Source organism: Meriones unguiculatus, chromosome 3, assembly GCF_030254825.1.
Source record: "Meriones unguiculatus strain TT.TT164.6M chromosome 3, Bangor_MerUng_6.1, whole genome shotgun sequence".
Classification (NCBI taxonomy): domain Eukaryota; kingdom Metazoa; phylum Chordata; class Mammalia; order Rodentia; family Muridae; genus Meriones; species Meriones unguiculatus.
Window position 1 is genome coordinate 16,444,343 of NC_083351.1, and position 20,770 is coordinate 16,465,112.

A 20,770-nucleotide genomic window follows, 5' to 3' on the forward strand; every position below is an offset into this window, starting at 1 on the left:
TTTTTTTTAAGTCTTCCTAGATTTTGATTGGGATTGCATCAAAAATTCAGTGAGATATCCCAGCTGAGTGTTACGATCCGCTGATATGGCGATATCCCATTTATGTTGATAGCTACACTTCTCAGTGCTCTGTTGTTTACAAATGTGTGGCTGCTGCATGTTTTTGTGAACCTCTGTGAGAGAGGGCTTGCATGTGCCACAGTGCACACGTCAAGGTCTTCCACCTCGCTTGCTGTGTCCGCCTGATCCGCATTCAGGTCCCCATGGGGCCTTGCCACGTGAGCCATCTCCCCATCCTAACACAGGTTTCCTCAGATAGAGCCCTAGGGGTTTCATATTGCCATGTCACGAAGATGGGATCTTTTAAAAGTCTTGACAAAAAAAAAAAAAAAAAAGAAAAAAGAAAAAAAATCCTTTTGTTTTACAGTGCTAGAGACTGAAGCCAGGCCCCTGAGTGATGCCAGGCAAACACTCTACCCCCCAGCAGCAGCCGTGGCTCCACATAACGTCCACTTCCAGTTCTGTTTCTGGTGATTTTTACACATTGATCTTGTGTCCTCTGACTTAGCCTCATTCTGTGTTCTAAAAGCTTCTCTACAGTTTAGGAATTTTAATCCACGTAGCCACCCATGTGTGAAGAGCGGGTTATCCCCTCCCTTTCTAACGTATGGCTGTTACTCACACACACACGTACACACACTCACCCCGCTGTAACATTACAGGGCCCGGGGCACCCAAAGCCACCCTGAATGTAGCTGAGGAGAGCAACTATCTATCTTAAGGCTTGAGGAGGATGCACGGTCCTTCTGCATTAAGGATGATGTTAGTTATAAGTTTTTTGTTAGTTTTTGGTTTTTTTTACTTGTTTGGAGTTTTTTTGTTTTGTTTTGTTTTGCTTTGTTTTGGGGGGGATTGTGAGGTGTTTTTGGTTTTTGTTTTGTTTTTCTTTTTCTTTTTGGTTTTTCAACACAGGGTTTCTCTGTATAGCCTTGGCTGTCCCAGACTTGCTTTGTAGATCAGGCTGGCCTCGAACTCACAGAGATCTACCTGCCTCTGCCTCCCCTCATGCTGGGATTACACTAATTAAAATGTTTTTTTTAATATAGAATTTCTGTAATTAGTGCTACTTGCTTGTGATGTAGACTTCCTCACCTATGTACATGACTACTAAATGGTAGTTTTCTTCTATTTTTTTAAATGTCTTTGATTTTTGTTTCACAAAACGAATTTAAAGGTGATTCTTTTCTTCCATTACATTTATTCATCTGTGCGTCTGTACACGAACATGTGGGAGGCAGATGACAACTGGAGGGAATCCATTCTGTCCTTTCACCATGTGGTTCGCTGGGGTTGAACTCAGGTCATCAGGCTTGGCAGCACGCACCTTTCCCTGCTCAGCCATCTTGCACACCTGTTTCTCTTTTTACTTCCTAGTGTTGGCACTATTCCTCAAGTATTTGCTTGGGGTGGGTATCATTCCTTCTCTACATTCACAAACGAAGTCAAAGCCTGATGGTGAGGGCAGGTTTTTCAACAACAATGTCCCTTCGCTTACTTTAATGCTCTCTGTTTCTTGAGAGAGCTTTGGTAATAAGCAAACTTCAAAGGAAACTTTCCATTTTGTCTTCATGAGGTTCATTAACATAAAGCTGTTCATATCGGTCTTTGATTGTCCTTGTTTTGAGACAGAGCCTCACAAGGTAGCTTTGCTATGGAGACCAGCCTGCCTGTGCCACAGGTGCTGGTTTTAAAGGTATGTACTACCACATGTGGCCGAATTGTCCTTTTAATATCTGTGCACTGGCTGCTCTTCCAGAGGCCCTGAGTTCAATTCCCAGCAACCACAAGGTGGTTCACAACCATTTATAATGAGATCTGGTGCCCTCTTCTGGCATGCACCTGGACATGCAGGCAGAAACATAAGAAATAATTAAATCTTTAAGGAAAAAAAAAATCTGTGGAAATGTCCCTCCTTTATTCTTTAAACTAGCAATTTACAACTTATAGGCTTTTGTTGACAAGCCTGACTCGAGTTTTACCAACCTTTTCAAAAACAAACAGCTTTTCCATGTCCTTTCTTTCTTCCTCTGGGTTTCACATGCCCTTTTTTAACTCCTAGAAGAAAGCCTGGGCTTTCTAAACTCAGATCTCTCTTACATCCTAGCATAACAACAGTATTTGCTATGTTAAATATGTCCATGGGTACTCCGAATGGCATCACATGCATTTTAATGTGGTAAGAGTCTTAGTTTCCTCTTAGCTTAAAAATATTTCCAATTTTCCCGTCATTTCTTTTTGAAATGTGGAGATTTCCCAGATTTCTTTTTACTGTTGATTTCAAGGTTTGTTTGTTTGTCTTTCCTGTATTGTTGGACAGTGTTTTGCACAAGTGTCAACCTGACTAAACTGCTCAGCACTGGTGTTCAGGCCTTTTATACAGTGACTTCCTGTATATCCTGTCAGTGCTGAGGGCTGTGCTGATGGTCCCTGGAACTCCATTACTGTTAACGCATCTTTATTTTCAGCATCCTCACTGCATTCCATGAATGCTGGAGCACTGTCAATGGGTTCCTGCACAGGATGAGCTACAGGTATCTTTGAAATGCCTGTAATATTCCTGCTCTGTCCATTTCTTGTTGATATATCCCCTGGCTGTCTTTTGATTATTATACCTTTTCCCAGAGTCTTTGCTTAGCCAACCATGCCTTCATATTTAAAGGAGGTTTTTTTCTTTCTCTTTCTTTTCTTTCTTTTTTTTTTTTTTTTATGAAGCTTGAGCCCAGGACCTTGTAGGGAGCTATAACCCTGGCTCTCAATGTATTTTTCTGCTGTTTGGGTGCTGAAATCTGAACTTAGGATCTGGAGCATGCTAGATACCAGCTCTGCCTCCAAACTGCACCCCACCCCACCCCCGCCATGGTTATAGTTCACTGTAATTCACACCTTCCTTCCTCTGCAAGCTCTGTGCCCTTTTCTTGCCTCTTTGTTTGAGGAGCTGTTTTGTTTTGGTTTGGTTTTGGTTTGATTTTGAGATAGAGGCATCACTGTGTAATCCTATCTGGCCTAGAACTCTTTATGTACACCAGGTTGGCCTTGAACTCACAGAGATTTTTCTTTAACACACCTAATTTTGGGTTGTTTTGTTTTAGAGACAATATCTCACTATGCAGCCCAGGCTGGCCTTGAACTTGCAGTTTTCCTCTTGCCTCACTCTCCGGTAAAGGGTTTTTAAGAGTGCATCCCCACAACAGCTTTCGCCTGCTTTTTTGTTTTGAGGCAGGGTCTGACTCCATAGCCTTGGCTGTCCTGGAACTCACTGTGTAGACCAGGCTGGCCTGGAACTCAGATCTGCCTGCCTCTGCCTCCTGACTGCTGGGATTAAAAGTGTGTGCCACTACACCCACCTAGGTTCCTGACTTGAATTCCTGCCTTAACTTCTCTTCGTGACGGACTGTGGTCAGGATATAAATCCTTTCCTCCCAAAGTTGCTTTTGGACATGACCTTGATCACAGCAGTAGAAAGGAAATTAGAACAATGGCATCTCCTCCATAGCTCCCCCACACCCACCCCCATTGTTCTGCCTTCCGCAGCTCTGATCCCTCTGCCCCTTGTTGATCTGATTTTGTTCATGGCTTGGCATGGTTTTCTTCAGTATTTAATGTTTGGGATTCGATGCATTTCCAAAGCTGTAAGTTTATGGTTTCTATCAGATTCTGAAAACATTTTGCATTCCTTTTTCAAATAGTGTTTTTTTTTTCTGCTCTCTCTTTTTCCAGGGAGACAGTTGTGTGTTCCTTCACTTGGTGTTCTCCTAAAGGTTGCTGAGAGTCTGTCTTTGAAGTCAGCCTTGTTTAACCTCTTGCTTGTCACACAGCCTGGATTGCTTCAGCTTCAGACTTACTGATCTGGTCTCATCTGTGTTTTCATTTTAATTGTTACGTTTTGGTTTTTTTGTTTTTTTTTTTCTAGATGCTGTGTGTGTTCATGTGTATGTGTGACTGTGAAGCTCCACATAGGATGTGTTCCTCAGTTGCTCACTTTGTCTTTTGAGACAGCGTTTTGTGCTGAACGCGAAACTGGCTCATTTGACTTGCTGACCAGTGAGCCCCAGGGATCCTTGTGTTTCCATCTCCCCAGAGCGGGGATCCCCAACTTGCGGACAACCTGTCTGCTGGTGGCCGCTTTGGAAAGGAGAAGTCTACCCCTTAGCGGAGACAGGCTCTTGTCTCCTCCCTCGAGGGTTAATCAACTGGATCGGGTCTGGGACCTGCCTAGGGGACATCCCTAGGAAGGGGGTGGGTTACAAGGAGGTAGGATGCTTCCCCATCACCCCCCCAGCCCCGAGCAGTCCCTCCCAGCTGCCATGGGGTTTTGCTGGCTCTGAGCACCTGAGTGTAACTACTTATTTTTCTTTCAGATGCTGGCCAGGGCTCAAGGATGCTGTTAAACTCCCCAGTGCTTTGAGCTTCCTTAATCTTTCTCTAAAGGTCCCATCCCTGCCATGTAGCTGACCTCCGTGACAGCTCCTCTTCTTCCATCCTCCTCCTTCCTTCCCGGCAGCTGCCAGGCTTCCCAGTACTCCCACCGTCGGCTTCTCCTTTCAAACTAATTAATCCATTGTCCTAAGCTTCAGTTTGAGTTAGTTCATTGTCCCTGAGCTTCTGTTTCTGTTCATGCTTAAATTCTTTTACTAATGACACTGAGAACCCCAGGAAGGGACCCTGACTTCTCCAGTATCGTATAAGGCTCTGCTGGGACTCCCCAAGACTCCTGATAACACTTTTCCACGGCCTTTTAACTCCTTAATCAGCGGAGAAAGCCAACCCATCTCTGGCAGCATCTTTTCCTTTCTTCCTGTTTGTAAAAAGGCCTTCCTCTCCAGCCTCATGGTGACCAAGCTCTCCTTCACCTCCTACAGTAGTTTTGTCCGGCTTCTAATGGCTGCTCAGGGGTCCTTTCCTGCTGGTTCTGCAATATTTGTCATTGCTGGGACTGCTGTCCTGGTTGGGGTCCATTTTCCTGGAGCTTTGTAATGGGTACAAGAAAGGATGAGATTTCCACTCTCGCATGCTTGCTTTTTTTTTTCCTGGCTTATTCTTTAATAACTGCAGATTCATTTGATCCCTCCAAGCTTTCAAACTTTGAGAGATTCAAAACAGCCTTTATTCTGGGCTTAATTTATCTTCACTACTAAGATATGATACTTTGTTTTGACAGTAGCCCTGGCATTTTAGATCCTATTCTAAATTCTTTGGCTTCCCTGAACCCTGACCTCCATGTCCTCGTGGCAAGTAGCCTTCTGTCACTGGAACAAAACACCGAAGACTTGTATTGGCTCATGGCTTCAAGGGGTTCAGTCCCTCATCACAGGTCCTGCTGCCCAGGGCCTGTGACAGCGCCGTACACGACACCAGGAACACAACATGGTGGAAAGGGTCTCCTTCACAGCACAGCATCCAGAAAGCAAAGCTAAAACAGAAAAGGGCTGGCTCCCAACATCTCCTTCAAGAGCACACGCCCTGAGACCCAATTCCTTCCACTAGGCCCTACCTTCTGAAGGTCCCACAACCCCTAAGACCACCAAAGGCCCGGGAGCAAGCTCTCAACAAACAGGCTTTGGGGGGCAGCCAAGAAGCAGAGTCTACTGCACTTCAGTCAGAAAGCTAGCGTTCCCCTCCCCACCCGAGGTGCAGCCCAGAGAGAGCTGCACATCCCCCGGGGCATTACCGTGCACCTGCTGCCTTCTCTAATCTGGGTAGCTGGGCCTGTTTTGTTTTTGTTTCTGTTTCTGTTGTCAATAGCATGAACACAGTTTCATCTCCGAAGCGGTTAATTTTTCATGAGCGCACTCAGGATTCATTTTACCTGTTCTCCCTAAGGAACTCACACTGGCTCTAAATACTGATGAAGTGAGCACTGAGTAAACAATTTTAAGTCCACCTAGACCTTTCTTCCTCAGTGGTGGGTTCCTTGCCGAATTCATCTTCACAGCAGCAATTTGTAGGCTTTTCTGATCATCTAAGACTGTCAACACTTAATACGATCATGGGGCACAACAGCTTTAAACCATTAAGGTATTTCAAAGCAACCATCAATAACCACCAGAGAACAGCGTCTCTCAGTGTCTCCAAAAGCAGCCAGTGCTCACTTGCCCCACTGCAGTGTGACCTTGCTGTTTCATAAGAGCCATCTTCAGCCCGACCTCTGGTGAAGCCGCTGCTGGAGAACACTGGAACGTGGCTCGTTTGGCAGAGCGCCGTCTGACCAGCACAAAGCCCCGGTTTGGTCCGCAGCAGCAATGTTGTAATCTGAGCACTCAGGAAGTAGAGGATCAGAAGTTCACACTGACTCCTCGCTGAGTTCTAGGCCAGCCTGGGCTGTATGTCAAGACCCTGTCTCAGAAGCCAAAACGACAGTGCTGGGAGAGACTGCCTGCCCGGTGGTTAAGAGGCTGTTTTTTCCCAGAGGACCTGGGTTCCATTCCAAGCCTTCACATGGAGGCTCACAACCATTCTTAACTCCGGTCCTAGGAGATCCGATGCCCTCTTGTGACCTCCAGAGGCACCAGGCATGGACATGGTGCAGGGATGTGCATGCAGATAAAATATTCAGAGACATAAAGTAAACAAAAATTCATTTTAAAAATGACAACAAGAATAATTGCGGAGTGGTGGTTTAGTCATTTCAATGCCAGCACTCAGGAAGCAGAGGCAGATAGACCTCTGTAAGTCTGAGGCCAGCCTGACCTGCATAGAGCATTCCAGAACTACATAGTGACCCTGTCTTTTAAAAAAAGAAATCGTAAGAGTTTTTAAAAAATTATGCTTCTTATGCAAATTATTAATTTTTTGAACAATTTAAGAAATTATAAAAACGTCGAACAATGCACTATTCTACCACCAAAAGGGAACAAATGTCAATCTTGCTATAGCTTGCTTCTCAACAGGTCCACACACCTGCCGCTCAGGTGAGCCTCCTGCACCTGATGGGTCGTGACAGGTGCCTAGACTCTACACTGATTAAATCCAACTCGGAACATCCCTCCTGGAGAGAAGTCGGGGGACACACGAGACTCAGAAAATTTTCCAAAGTCTCAGGGGAACGACCCGTTAGGTATTTGGCTTGGTGGGAATGTGTCGGAGGCCTAGATGGAAATGCAGACTTGGGTTAGTGGCCCCAAGATTTCAGTCTCACGCTTTCATTTTCTAGACGGCCAAAAGGAGGCCCGGACTAAGGAAGACTTGCTGAGGAAGGCCCAGGGGACAAGAGGGTCCACCGCCGCCCAGTCCCGGTGGCCCCTCAAAGACTGAAGCAAGGGGCGTCAGATGTCCAGTCCTCTCACAGGGTCCAAGGGGAGGCGAACCACGGTTTGCAGCGCTTTTCAGATGGGTACGCTGAGCACACAGCGACCCCACCGCTGCCCCAAGTGGCGCTGTCTGGCCCTCGAGGCGCCACCCAGCTGGGCACAGAGGTTGCGTACGCACCCGGAGTCCGGCGGTCTCAGTGGGTGTCCCATGGAGTGCCCTGAGTAGTCCTCATGACCTCAAGGACCGGTCAGTAACAGGAGCTGGCGTCTACCTAATCTAGCCTCTCCGCTTACCCAGTCGCTATGGCAACCACTGGCCTAACATTCCGGAGTCCAGAGGCAGGCAGCATCTTTAGCCAATGGCGTTCTCTGTTTCTTTAACGTGAAAAGCTGTTGACCAATCGTTACAGCCATCTCAAAACCAAGCCGAGAAGCTACCAGAATTTGGGGTTTGGGCTGACTATGCCCGAACCTGTGGAGGAGCTATTATTATGGTTTTTGTTTCTGGGGGTTGGCTTTTTCTTGTGGTTGTTGCTACTCCTTAAAGCTCACAGAACAAACCAAAAGCCTAGAAATTTTGCTCATTCAGAAAATCCTACCCAAGGGATAAACCTGAGCACGTGTCTCCGCCCACGCCCTAAGCGCGAGGGCAGGAAAAGTTGATGACAGAGTTCCGTCAGGGCAACCGCACAGTGTTCCGAGAGCGCCTCACCCGTTTCACCGCAGCCGCAGCACCCTTCGCAGCCCGGCCGAAGCCCACCAGTGGCTCCTGTAAATGTATGGGCTCTGCCTCTTACCAACTGTCTCCGGCGCATCCCTCCTCTGATCACAGTTCCTGCCACCCACGCCTCAAGGAAAGAAAAAAACAACAAACCGCGCCAGCCCAGCTGATCCTCAGGCATCTTCCATAATGCAATATGGCAACTCCATCCTCTCTTACACGGCCCCTCCCAGCCGCACCGGCCCACACCTGAGCCCCTTGCCGTCGCTGAGGTCACCTCAAGGTCATTTCCTCGTAAAACCTGAGGGGCCTCCACGTCTCCCGCAGAGGCTGCTGTGAGGCTCTGGACCGAGTAGCGAGCGCTGCAGGGAAACCGCACGCGCAGGTTCTGGGTCACAGCTGAACCCCTGGGGGACGGCAGCGGGGGACTGGGTTGACCAACAGCCTTGGGGGGCTGCTGAGCTGCAGGCGTGCTGTGAGAGCAAGACGCAACAGAGCCCACAGGTGGACGCAGGCGCAGGGTGCGGGGGCTCACACGGTCCCCGAGGCGCGTCAGGGCTCTGTGGGTCTGCACGATGATGCTCCCCGGAGGAAGCGGCCGCGGGGCCACCGCCCGGGCCCGTCAGCGGCTGTTAGCGGGGACGCCCAGCGGGCTGCTCAAGCCACCGCCGGGCAGGTTCTCCCTTCGGCCGCTAGAGGGGCCTCGTCCAGGTGAGCGCCAGGTCGCGCCCCTACGCTTCAAGCGAGCTTGGCCGCGCAGCCAACCTTTCAGGATGTCCCGCCCATGCCCTCCCGACAGCCACTCGCCTGCGCCGAGGCTCCGCCAGCTTGGGACTGGCAGGCAGGAGAGCAAATCAAGTCGCGACCCTTGAAAGCAAAACACTGCAGCCCCCCCCCCCCACCTTGGCAACTCGGAGCTGGGAAGACGTCCAAGAGGCTGTGCCTGGGGATGGCACGAGTGTCCCGGACGCGTCTCCGGAACCTGGGATAGGTGGATGTAGAAGGAGCGCGGGTGAGTCATGGTCAAGACCGAGGCAAGGGGGACTTGAGTTCAGGCTTGCTGGTTTAGGAAAAGCATTTTTAGCGCTCTGGCTGCCCCCTAGGATAAATGCGGGCTCCCTTGCTGTTTCCAGCCTTGTCAGTTTGGGGGCTGTTGCCTCCGATTTCTTTTCTCTTCTGTGTTTTCAAGGAGGGTGGGCACCGGTTTGCCCTAAGGAAGGTGATGCTGGGCGTTACCAGATGAGGAAGTGGAAGGCGCTGCCGGCTCCAGCATGCTGGAAACAGCCGGTGCAGCTCGCAGGTGGATGGGGGGGTGGGGGGGTGGCGTGTGCTCCGTACTGGAACAGAGGTGTGTCTCCCCGGGCGATCGAACGTCCAGCTCAGTGGGAGAGGACCCGAGAACGTCACCATTCCGTGCTCGGAAGCCCCGAGAAGGGAAAGCTTAGCATGAAACCAACGTTCTCTAGTCAAACTGAATCGTCAGGTGGTGACAAGACCTCCATGCACACGCGCGCGCGCGTACACACACACACACACACACACACACACACCCTTGTTTTCGGTTACAGCCAATTTCATGGCCGCGAGGCTCGGTTACTCTCTCTGGAAAACTTGCTCGGTGGGATTCATATGAGTAATTCACTTAGATGAGGCAAGGGGATTGGAGTGGAAGCAGGCACTTTGTGAATCCTCCTCTTTCCTTTCTTGGGTCAGCGACCATGAGCTGTGACGGCTGTCAACACTGAGTTGGCTGTGTGCCTCTTGGACATAACAATAAGCCGTCACCAGGCCACAGTGTGAGCTTTACAAGGGAGTGCAACTTGCACGGTCCAGCAGGCGTACCGTGCGCCAGCCCAGGGAGACCTTATTCTCTATGTCTCTGTGCATTCAGAGTTCTGGCAGTTTCCCAGGTAGACAGGGAAGCCCAAGCTGCTGTTTAAATAGCCAGTGAACTACGTACGTACACACACACACACACACACACACACACACACACACACACACACAGAGAGAGAGAGAGAGAGAGAGAGAGAGAGAGAGAGAGAGAGAGAGAGAGAAGGAAAAAGCACCAGCTAGCCTGGAGAAGGTTACCCAGCCTAAATTCCTGCCGTCCTCCCCAGCTGGTTCCCAAGGCCTGTTTGCTTTCTCTGACATCCTGTGGGTGGGGCTGGGTCTATCTGTTTCTGGCCATGAGTCTTGAGTAAGGCTTTTTTTTTTTTCTCTTAATTTTAACCACAGTGTACCAGGGGCCTTACATTCCGTCAGCAGTGGGTATATATGCAAGTCTCCTTACCAGCCTCAGATCCTGGTTGCCTGCCAAAGCAATCCAGGGCCCCTTCAACTCCAGGCTGGAAGCAGCTCTGGGTCCCTCCCAAGTTAGAAGGCCCCCTAGCCGGCCCTCGTCTTAACGACGTCAAGACAGAGCTGCAGATGTTTGAGGCAGCGTTGCCTTCACACACATGCAATCTGAAGAGTAATTATGCCCTCCCAGTCTTCCCAGAAAATCACCATTCCCAGGCAATCCTATATTCGTCGCGCCTTACGGGTAAGAAGCATGAGGAGAGCAGGAATACCGTCTCAAATAAAAGCAGCCGCAGCGATGATTTAAAGGCCCTTCAACAAGGCGCAGCCTGGGCAGAGAGGTCTTCGCATGCTGGTGGCATTCCTAGGTGCGGAAACACAGGGCAGAAGGAACTAGAAACTATGGGCTGTGAAGCTTTTGAAACTTGGGCCACCTACTCTCTTGGGTGGGTCCTTGGGAGATAAGAACACATAGGCACGATAAACTACAGGGTTAACTTGGAGAGTGGGCCTGCAAGATGGCTTAGCGGCATCGGGGCGCTTGCTGCTGAGCTTTGATGAGTTGTGTTCTATCCCAGGGACCAACGTGTAGGATGGAAAGAACTGTCTCCACAAAGCCCCTGACTTCTGCACATTCGCCATGTCATACACCACGTCATACACAGCGGACACAGAATTTAAAAAAAATACATATTGTTGAAATTAAAAACTAAATGAAATTATACTGGGTACATTCCACCAGATTTCTACTGCAGCGCATGGAATCCATACTTTATGGCTAAGGAGACTGGCTCAAAAGCTGAATAACCTGGCCGAGGTACCCAAGGTAGAACACGGCAGGTCGAAAGCAATCCAAAACGTGTTAAGGGGCCAGTGAGATGATGGCTCAGCAGATGAAAACACTTGTCAAGCCCAACCTGACATCCTGAGTTCGATCTCTGAAACCTGCTGTGGGAGGAGAGAACGGACTCTTACAACCCCTATAAACACACACACGTCCACAACAATCATACATTGATGATTATAACGTTTAATATGTATTAAATATAGCCTAATGATCATAACACAATAAACAGGTTGTGTAATAGAATCAAATGTATATGATTTTTGTTTGGTGCCTTGGGAGGTGTTATTTTATATGTTTGAGTCTTTTTTTTTTTTTGAGACAGGGTTTCTCTGTGTAACCGTCCTAGACTCAGTTTGTAGACCGGGCTAGCCTCTGCTTCCCTGAGTCCCTTACAGGTGTGTGCCACCTCGCCCCACTGTTTGTTTGTTGTTGTTGTTTTGCATAAGAAGACTTCACAGAGCCTTTTAGTGTGGTGGTTCCAACCACGAGCCCTAAGTACAGATATCCTCTTCTCTGTTTGGGAGAAAAGCTTGAGAAACGCTGAAAACAGCAGTCCGACGAAGCTAACCAGGCAGCTGTCATCCCTGTTTCTGCTACAAGCCACATTGCTGTCCACACTTCACACATGAGACGCTGAGTCACCCAGAGCCAGCCTGACCTGGGCAGCAGGTCTCACTCCCAGGACAGTGTTCCTCCCTCCCCCCGCCGGGATTTTCTCCTCGTTCTTGCCTAAGTTGAAAACCCCGTGATTTGGTGGTTGCTTTGTGTTTTTATTGTTGTTTATTGGGTTGGTTTGCTCTAAGACAAGGTCTGATAGATAGATAGATAGATAGATAGATAGATAGATAGATAGATAGATAGATAGCTCAGGCCATCCTGTGGTCCAGCCTCAGCCTCCCGAGTGCTGGGATTGCAAGCATGTGCTGCCAACCTGATGATGATTCCTATCTGATGCCCAGGGCATCTGTTTGTTGACTGATTTTGGAGACCTGGAGAAGTGGTATCCTTTCTTGTCCTCAAGCTTCTAGGGGGAAAGAAAGGTTTAACTTAGGGTGTAGTTGGAGGAAGGAAGGGGAGGCGGAGAGGAAATGGGAGGTCTAAGGCCCAAGAATAAAGCTCTTTAGGGAGCTCTCCCTATTAAGGAGGTCAAAAGCCTGATAATCACGCCTGCCTGATCTCCTTTTGCATGGCCAGTCATACTTTGTGGGAGGAGCCTTCTCGGGCAATGAAGTTGGGTGCTGTGTCTCACGCACATGCATTTTTTATGTCCTTCTCCAGCACCCAGAGCTTGGCCAGAGTCAGGAGACACGCCCCCACCCATCTGCTTGGGAGAGACACACAACCGCCTCTTTCTCAGGGATGCTGAGGAGAAGGCTGTAAATCAACCAAAAGAAGCCAGAGAACTCATCCGACTGAGGAAGGGAGAGAGCGAGGTGGGGCTCTGGAATGAGGTGAACGCTGGGAGAGATGGCTTCCCGTTCATGCCCTGCCTAGCAGCAGCTCGCGTTCCAAGCCAGGCCAGGCACGATGTCCCACTAAACAGCCATGGAGGACGGAGCCCACAGCGCAGGCCTGCATCTGCAGCCACTCCCGCCCACCAGCAGCGCCACCGCCACCAGCCTGAGCAGCAGTAGCGAGGCCTCATTCTCCTACAAGGCAAGCGCTTCAGTTTCCTTCGGGAATGTTGTGGGTTTTCTAACAAGAGGGGCACAGGAGCCCAGTGGCCTCACCGGTGTGCCCAGGGTCCGTATGCCCATCACTCTCAGAGACAGGCCCTCCACATACCCAGAACGACACAGAATCAAGAGAAAAGATACACTCTCTCAGATAGAAATAGTGCTGGGGATATGGCTCAGCCAGTGAAATGCTCCACAGGACGTGAGTGAGAGGACCAGAGTTTGTGTCCACAGCACCCACATACGTGCCAAGCAGTTCTGGCAGGCTGCCTATAACCCTAGCACAGAAGAGGCAGAGTTGGGGGAATCCCTTTAGCAAGCTGGCTAGCTAGACTGGCCAGATCTGCCAGCTGTGAATTCAAGCAAAAAAAACCCTTTCAATAAATAAGATGGAGAGCAAACAATGGAAACTCTGGAGGTTGACCTCTGACACACACACACAGAAATGACATTAATTAAATAAATATAAATGTTTAAAAATACAGAGGTAGAGATGTATCTTAAATGGGTTAAAAAGTGGGTACACTTAGCCAGGCACAGTGGTCCACGCCTGTAATCCCAGCACTCGGGGAGGCAGAGGAAGGCAGATCACTATGAGTTCAAGGGCAGCCTGGTTGGTCTACAAAGTGAGTCCAGGACAGCCAAGGCTATATACAGGGAAACTCTCTCAAAAAGTGCGGAAGATTCGGGTTTTAGTTGAAGAGCCTCTCTGTTTGTGCCATGTAAAGATTTGGTGCCACGTTGTTCAGAAGGTTTTGGTTCGTGGTTGTTTCCGTTCGCCTTCCTAGCAGACTACTACCCCCCCCCTGCCCCTTGTACTGACGGCGGATTACTTCCCTCAAAGCACGATTCTGAGTGTACGCCTGTTGAGGGAATCCCGCCCGATGGGCACTCAGGTCGTTCCAAATACAATAGGGCCCATTGAAGTAGGGAGGTAACAGTGGCAGGGACCTGAGGGAGCTGGTCACGAGGCAGCCATAGTCAGGACCCGAGAACAAAGTGCGTGTGCTAGTGCTCAGCTCGCTTTCTTCCTTTCCGTGGGACCGAAATCCAGGGAATGGTGCCGCCCGCCGGGGACAGTCCTTCCCACACCAATTAATAGATGAGCCCACAGGCCAACCAACCTGGACAGCCCTTCACTGAGACTCTTCCCCGCTGAGATGGCTCAGTGCTTACAAGTGCTATCTGCTCTTGAAGAGGATGCAGCCTTAGTACCCACATGGCAGATCAGGGCCTCCAACCCCTCTTCCGACCTTCCCTGGCCTCTGCATACGTGTGGTGCCCATACATGAGCTCAGGTGCACACATACACACATACAATTAAATAACAACCTTTTTTTTTTTTTTTTTTTGTAAGGTAGCCCTCACAGCCAAGACTGGTAACATTCTGGGCTGAAGGAGATTTAGCGATTACCTCACCTGACACCCTGGCTGTGTTAGGTGAGGATTGGGGAAGTGGGGCCGAATGGTGGGAAGTGACACGCTTGAGATCACGTGGCACACTGATAGGAGAAACTGTGACATCATTAGCTCCGGGTGGTGGTAATAATCAACTTGTGTTGAGCTTTCCCTCTTTCCCCATGTGGGCCCAGTCCCAAATGTACCCAGAGTGGGTACATTTTTCCTCATCTGTAAAGTGGCTTGACAGTAATGCCTGCCTCATGGCAGTTAGGAGGTGCAGATGAATTCGGCCGCGTGACGCTGGGAACAGTGACTCACATACATGACTCACATAGGACAAGTAGCTTCCAGCAGGTGGCTGTTATCAGCATTTTCCTCCCCACCCTGGGGACAAGGAAACTGAGGCTTGAGGTTAAATGGTACCATGCTCCTAGCCACCTCACTGGCATCATGGCCCCTCAGCCAGTGCCCGCCCTGCTTCAATACACTCCCATCACCCTGTAGGCCAAAGGAGGTGCCAGGCAGAGCGACACAAGGAGAATGAAAGGACTTTATGTTAATTCCATGCAATCAGGGATGCTGACCGCACACGTACGTGAGTCCTGAAAGTCTACCTGGAGTTAGGGTCACCGTAGATAGAGCAGGGGCTGGCTCCGACACTCCTCCATGAATCCATCCCACCTAGGAAGCTCTGCTCAATGTCAAAGCCAAGGTGGCATGCCTTTCTTGCTCTTTAATCTTCTTTCCACGGAAGGCTGTCCTTCCCACCTCCCCTCGTGGCCACGGCTGCACGCTTGGAAGAAGGGTTGGTGATGGGTAGAGTATCTTACATGCAGATCAGGAGGCCTGGAAACCGGCTCAGCCTGGCGTTTGATCTCAGATAAGTCAGGCCTATCTCCCAGAGCCTCCGTTTCTGTCTCTGTCACATGAAAGGGTAGAGTTGGGGATAGTCCCCAGTCCTGGGAGCTGATTACCACCATGCCTGGAGCTCTGTCTCAGCCTTGAACACAGCTCTCTGCCTGTACCCTCCCCCCTTGCTCTCCCTCTGCATGCCTTGGTCCAGCAGACCTAGGATGGAACCCTGGAGGCTGCTGTTTACCGGACAGCCCCAGGGGAGGCGGCCTGTCAGGCAGGACAGCTCTGTGGAGGCATGAGATGCAGCTTCCTGGGCTCCCAGAGAGAGATTCGGAAACTAGGTCTCCACAGGGACCTGTCATTAAGAAAAAAAAAAAAAAAAGTGACACATGTCTTTAATCCCAGGACTTGGGAGGCAGAGGCAGGTGGATTTCTGTGGGTTTCAGGCCAGCCAGAGCTACTTAGACTCACTCCCCGCTTTAAGGAGCGAGGGAAGACTACAGTAGAGAGGTGGCAGAGCAGAGTGCTGAGGCCTTGAGCTTTGGACTCAGATGGATAGGCAGGTAGCTTTGATAGATGTTGAGTTAAAACCTGGGAAACTCACAGAGTCACCCTGCAGGTGAGGCCAGCGTCCACCCTGTAGGGTAGTTAGGAGGATGGCCCAAATCCACAGAATGAGGAACTCCAGGCTCCGTGAGTCATCCTCTGGGCCCAGGAAACCCTCCCGTCCACTCAGCTCCCTCGCCTGTGCCAACACTTCCCAGCGGGGCAAATAGACCCTTTACCCATCAATGAACAGCCAGTGCCACACGCGTCGAAATAGCAGCTAATGTGCGTTGCGTGTTGACTGTGTCAGAGGGATTGTACTAATCCTCCCGAAGGCCCCAGGTCAAAGAGCCTGTTATAACCTTAGTTTACCTGTAAGAAAACCGGCACAGAGAGGTCCATGAATTTGTCTGAGGCCACACGGTCAATATACTCATAAAGCCAGAACTGGAAACATCTACTCGTTGCCAGGGTCTGGGGTCCTGGCCACCATATTGTACCAGGCACTCTGCTAGGCTCCTTCTGTTCCCGCCACTGGTGGTGAGTGTGGGCACGGCTGTCTCGGGCAGGTAATGCCTCACCTGTTAAAGACAGTGTCAGGGAGGTGGCCTGAAGCCAAGTGCAGGCGTGGCAGAGCCTGGTTCACTGGAGCGTGTTCTTTGGAATGCCAGCCACCTGAAGCGAGCCGGGATGCAAGGCTGAGCCTTACCTGCTTACAAGCTCCCAAAGCACTGTGGGAGATGAGTTTGAATGCCGAGAGGTGACTTCGACTGTGGTGGGATTAAATGGAGGCTGATGGGAGCAGAGCAAGGGCACGGGGAGCTGACTCACTTGGAGGCCAGTATCCGCAGCACACAGGGCTTGCTTCCCGGCTGCGGCTCCTTTCTGGAAACACTTCATTTTCTTTCAGAGTCATAGGGGATAAAAACAAAGAAACCAGGTGTCTCCATGTAGGTGGTACACGGTTATCCTAAACATAAGACCCATTATTACTCCTCACCCCAAAATTACAGTGGGGCAAAGTGTGCTGGCCTGAGCTAGGCCCTGCTGACCACACATGGATATGCTCTGTACCTCTGGCCTGGTCTTGAGCCTCCTCCGTGAAAACCAGTGCCTGGCAGTGTTTGCCAACTCATCCTGTCACCTCCACTCTGCTGGGAAGCTGGGGGACTGGTGAGGACTGGATGCAGTGTACCCTCAAACCACGCCCCTCCAGACGACCCAGGTAAGGCCTGAGCTCCCACCGGGCAGTTTGGCCCACACATCCCTCAGCTAGGACTTGCTTGCTCCCCTTTGCACATCAAGGGGCACACCAAGGTATGCCACCTTCCTAAGAGCCGGCGGTCGTCATCCTGACGGTCTCGCGCCGACTGTTCCCCAGGAGGACGGAGGGCTGGCCCTCCAGTGAGGAAGCTGCCAGGGAGACAGGCGGGATGCCACTGGCCGTGCCTCTGGAACTGGAGGCCTGTCTCCAAGCTCTGAGGTCAGAAGATCCTCCCTGGCTCTGAATGTCCCTGTGCCAAGCCCCAAGGGCAGCTGGCGGGTGTGTGTTTAAACTGTGTAACCCCTGGGTGGTGGCAGCTGTCCATGCCACCACTTCACACGCACCACTTCACAAGGCTTCGGGGGCATAATTAGGGCTGTGAGGCTCTTGGAGACACTCAGATCCCAGGGCATGACTGATGTCTGCTCTTGCTCACCGTGTCTGTCTGTAACCGGCTATTAGATGTTAAGATCAACGCACCTCGCAAACGGCTTTGCTGAGCAAACTCTGCCGCCAGCACCAAGAGGAGTGCTTCCACAGCACCCCCCACTTTTCACCTTCTAAATAGACTCCCTGGAGCACTCTAAAGAGGTCAGAGGTCACGCTTCCTTTCTGGACCCTCCCGTCTGTACCCTGGCGGTTCGTCACTTCTCTTAAGGTTCATCTTACTCATCCCTGAGCTTCTGACTCTGTTGCTGAGAAGACTCCATGGCAACAGCACCTCTCAGGACCACTTGGGGACGTTTGCTGTTTGGTTAATTTTGGGGGTTTGGTTTGGTTTAGTTTGCTCTGGGGTGTTTTGTTTTGTATTGTGTGTGTGTGTGTGTGTGTGCGCGCGCAGGCACATGTGAATGTGTGTGTTTGTGTCTGTATGTGTATGTGTGGGGGGGTCTGTCTATTGTCTATCTGCCTCCTGCCCACCTGCCTGCCTGGCTGAGTGTATATCTGTGCACTGTGTGTTCTCAGGAGCCCTCAGAGAGGTGTCCGATCCCCAGAGTTACAAGTTTGCAAACTGCCATGTGGGGTGCTGGGCATCAAACCTGGGTCTTCTGCAAGAGCCCTAAGTGCTCTGACCCACTGAGCCATCGCTCCAGCCCCGTGGACAAGGTCTTGCTATGGAGCACAAGCTGGTCACAGACTCACTGTGTAACCAAGGAAGGATGGCTCGCTTCCCCAGTGCTGACGTCACAGGTGTGTCCACCACCACACCTCACTCTCCTAGGGTTGCTCACGGCCCAGAGGGGATGCGTAGAGAGGGCCTCCCATCGTGTGTGAGCACCCTGACCCAGGGAGCCCTTAACTGTGAGAGGCCTGGGCTGCTGATACTGGTTTCTCCCCATGAGTTTTCTAGTCTTCCCGTCTCATTAGCCCTCCCCGAGATGGCGCTGGCTCGTCTTCATAGCGGGGGGCTTTTCCCTACTTCAGCTCGCAGCCTCCACTTGGCCTGAAACAGCACCTTCTCGGCAGCCTGGTTCCTTGAGCCCCCCCCGAGCCATCAGAAGACAGTGTGGTTTCTGTGTGCATGTGATAGTGGCTCAGTGACAAGTCGAGCCATATGGAACTACCATGTTTCCTCAGATACGGGGACTGGGGAGGCAGCTCGGCAATTAAGAACGCTTATTCCTGCAGATGACCTGGGTTTGGTTCCTGGCACCCCTGTGGCGACTCATAGCTGTCTGCAGCTCTAGTTCCTGGAGATCCAGCGCCCCCCTCTTGCCCGTGCAAGCACTAGGCATGCATGTGGCACACATACACACATTCAGGCAAAGCATTCATGTACACGAACATACATGAAGCTGTAAGATGGCCGTAGGGGGAATAGGGCTGTAGCTTGGGTGGCCGGGTATGCGCTGGCCTTTCAAACTTTGAGGAATTCAGTATGCCTCAGGAACACAGATGTGGGGACATAAGTGCTCATAAGCTGGGGGGAGGGGCGAGGCTTCAAACCCCCTGGATGTAGAGCTACAGGCAACAGTGAGCGGTGATGCTGGAAAGTGAACTCAGGTCCTCTGGGAGAAAAATATGTATTGTTAACCATGGAGTGTCTCTCCAGCCCCAGGGTTTGATGGTTGGTTTTGTTGTTGTTATTTTGTTTCATTTTTTTGTTTGAGATAACATCCCATAAGCATGACCTTAAACTCTTGACCCTCCTCACTATACCTCCTAAATGCTGGGATTACAGGTGTGGCCATGGCACCCTGCTTTTACTGTCATTTTTATCACCTGCATTTCCTAATTCTTCTACAAGAAGTATATGATGATTTTTTTTTAATTTATTTAAAAAAAAAATACCATGCCAACTTATCGATAGAGTGACGTAATCAGTGAGTTTTTCATCAATTAAATAACTGAAGAGTCCCCACAGAAGCTGGCTGGTTGAGGGGTTCCTGCTGAACACTCGGAGGGTGATAAGGCTCCCTTGGCAAGAGGGTGATGGTTGGAGCCCAGCCTGCATTTCTCTCATCCGCTCTGGTTTCTCCACACTGCCTTTCTGTGCAGAATGGTTGCAGCTCAGGGATCTCAGGGGCCAGCTGGGCGGGTTTAGGCCTGCTCAGGTAGGTCACCAGGACAAGGACACCCAAAGGTGATGGTTTCTGGATGTAGCCAACTCAGGACGGTGCCCTGTGAACCTGTAAGGCAGCTGGGTGACGCCTGGGTAGCAGGATTCCAACCTCGGGGTTGGGGAGGGTGGACCTCATTCTGGTTTTGTTTGAGGGGTAGACTGTGCCCCTCACACCTGTTCTGTGGACCCTTCCTTCTAGGAAAACTTGATTGGCGCTCTCTTGGCGATTTTCGGGCACCTCGTGGTCAGTATCGCGCTTAACCTGCAGGTGAGTCTCAGATGCCAGCGCTTGGCCGGGCAGAGGCGCGTTGGGTGAGCTAGGTCTGCTGTCTGTCCTCTGAGGGGGGCCTGTCTAGTCCCTGACTCTCTCTACACCCTCTGTCCTACCCCCCAGGCTCCCGTAGGTCAGAACCTCCAGTTTTCTTTACATGTGTGCATGTGTGGTATGTGTGTGTGTGTGCGCACGTATGCCCACCTGCATACAGAAAATCAGAGATCAATGGTGGATGCCTTCCTCAACTGCTCTCCGTTTTCTTTCTTTTCGAAGATTTGTTGTTGTTGTTGTTGTTTTTCCTTTGAATTATATGTGTCAGAGTGTGGGTGTGTGCACATGAGTGTAGACCAGAGGTATCAGATTACCCTGGGCCCTGGGGCTGAGTTATGTGGGGTGCCTTATGTGGATGGCAAGACCCAACTCGGTCCTCTGGCAGAGCAGCTCTAACCCCTAGCTGCTCAGTCGTCTCTCCAGCCTCACAGTATTTTCTTTCTTGATTTTTTTTTTTTTTTTTTGGTTTGGTTTTTCAAGACAGGGTTTCTCTTTGTAGCCTTCACTGGACTCACTTTGTAGACCAGGCTGGCCTCGAACTCACAGAGATCCACCTGCCTCTGCCTCCCCAAGTGCTGTGATCACGGGCGTGCGCCGTCGTGCGCGGCCATCTTATTTTGTTGAGCCCGGAGTCTTTCACTGAGCCCGGAGCTCAGTGATAGTGAGACCAGCTGGCCAGCAAGCCGCTTCCTGTCTCCCCCAGTGCTGGGTTACAGGCACCCACTGCCTCACCTGGTTTTTCACACGGATGGTAGGGATCCAGACTCGGGTCTTCACGCCTGCACGGCAGACACATCACCCACAGTGCCATCACCCCTGCCCGTCTGTCAAGCTGTGGAATGGCATGCTAATGACAGGCCCCAGTCTTGTCTCTCCCTGCCACTGGGGTCATCAAGGAGCCATGGCTTTCAGCTCTGATTCCCACACTGTCGATGCTGCGAGTCTCCAGGAGGGAAGCTGCAGA

At 50.8% G+C, this 20,770-nt stretch overlaps 2 protein-coding genes across 8 annotated transcripts in view; one reads left to right on the plus strand and one right to left on the minus strand.

Annotated features, from left to right (window-relative positions):
• Stpg1 (sperm tail PG-rich repeat containing 1) overlaps positions 1–8,802 on the minus strand; it is a 39,983-nt gene extending 31,181 nt beyond the window's left edge. The window contains exon 1 of one of the 6 annotated variants that reach the window (XM_060379307.1): positions 8,306–8,802. The gene's annotated coding sequence lies outside the window, so the exon portion shown is untranslated. Of the gene's footprint in view, positions 1–6,957; positions 7,332–7,485 lie in introns of those variants that run through there. The other 5 variants (XM_060379306.1, XM_060379305.1, XM_021631512.2 and 2 more) reach the window with 5 other exon arrangements.
• Positions 8,803–8,901: 99 nt separating this feature from the next.
• The window catches only part of Nipal3 (NIPA like domain containing 3), a 36,501-nt gene continuing 24,632 nt past the window's right edge, over positions 8,902–20,770 (plus strand). For both annotated transcript variants that reach the window (XM_021631497.2, XM_021631498.2), the window contains exons 1-3: positions 8,902–9,040; positions 12,455–12,832; positions 19,681–19,749. In XM_021631497.2, coding sequence (XP_021487172.1) covers positions 12,722–12,832; positions 19,681–19,749 — 180 coding nt within the window. In that variant the 5' untranslated portion in view covers positions 8,902–9,040; positions 12,455–12,721. The remainder of the gene's footprint in view (positions 9,041–12,454; positions 12,833–19,680; positions 19,750–20,770) is intronic.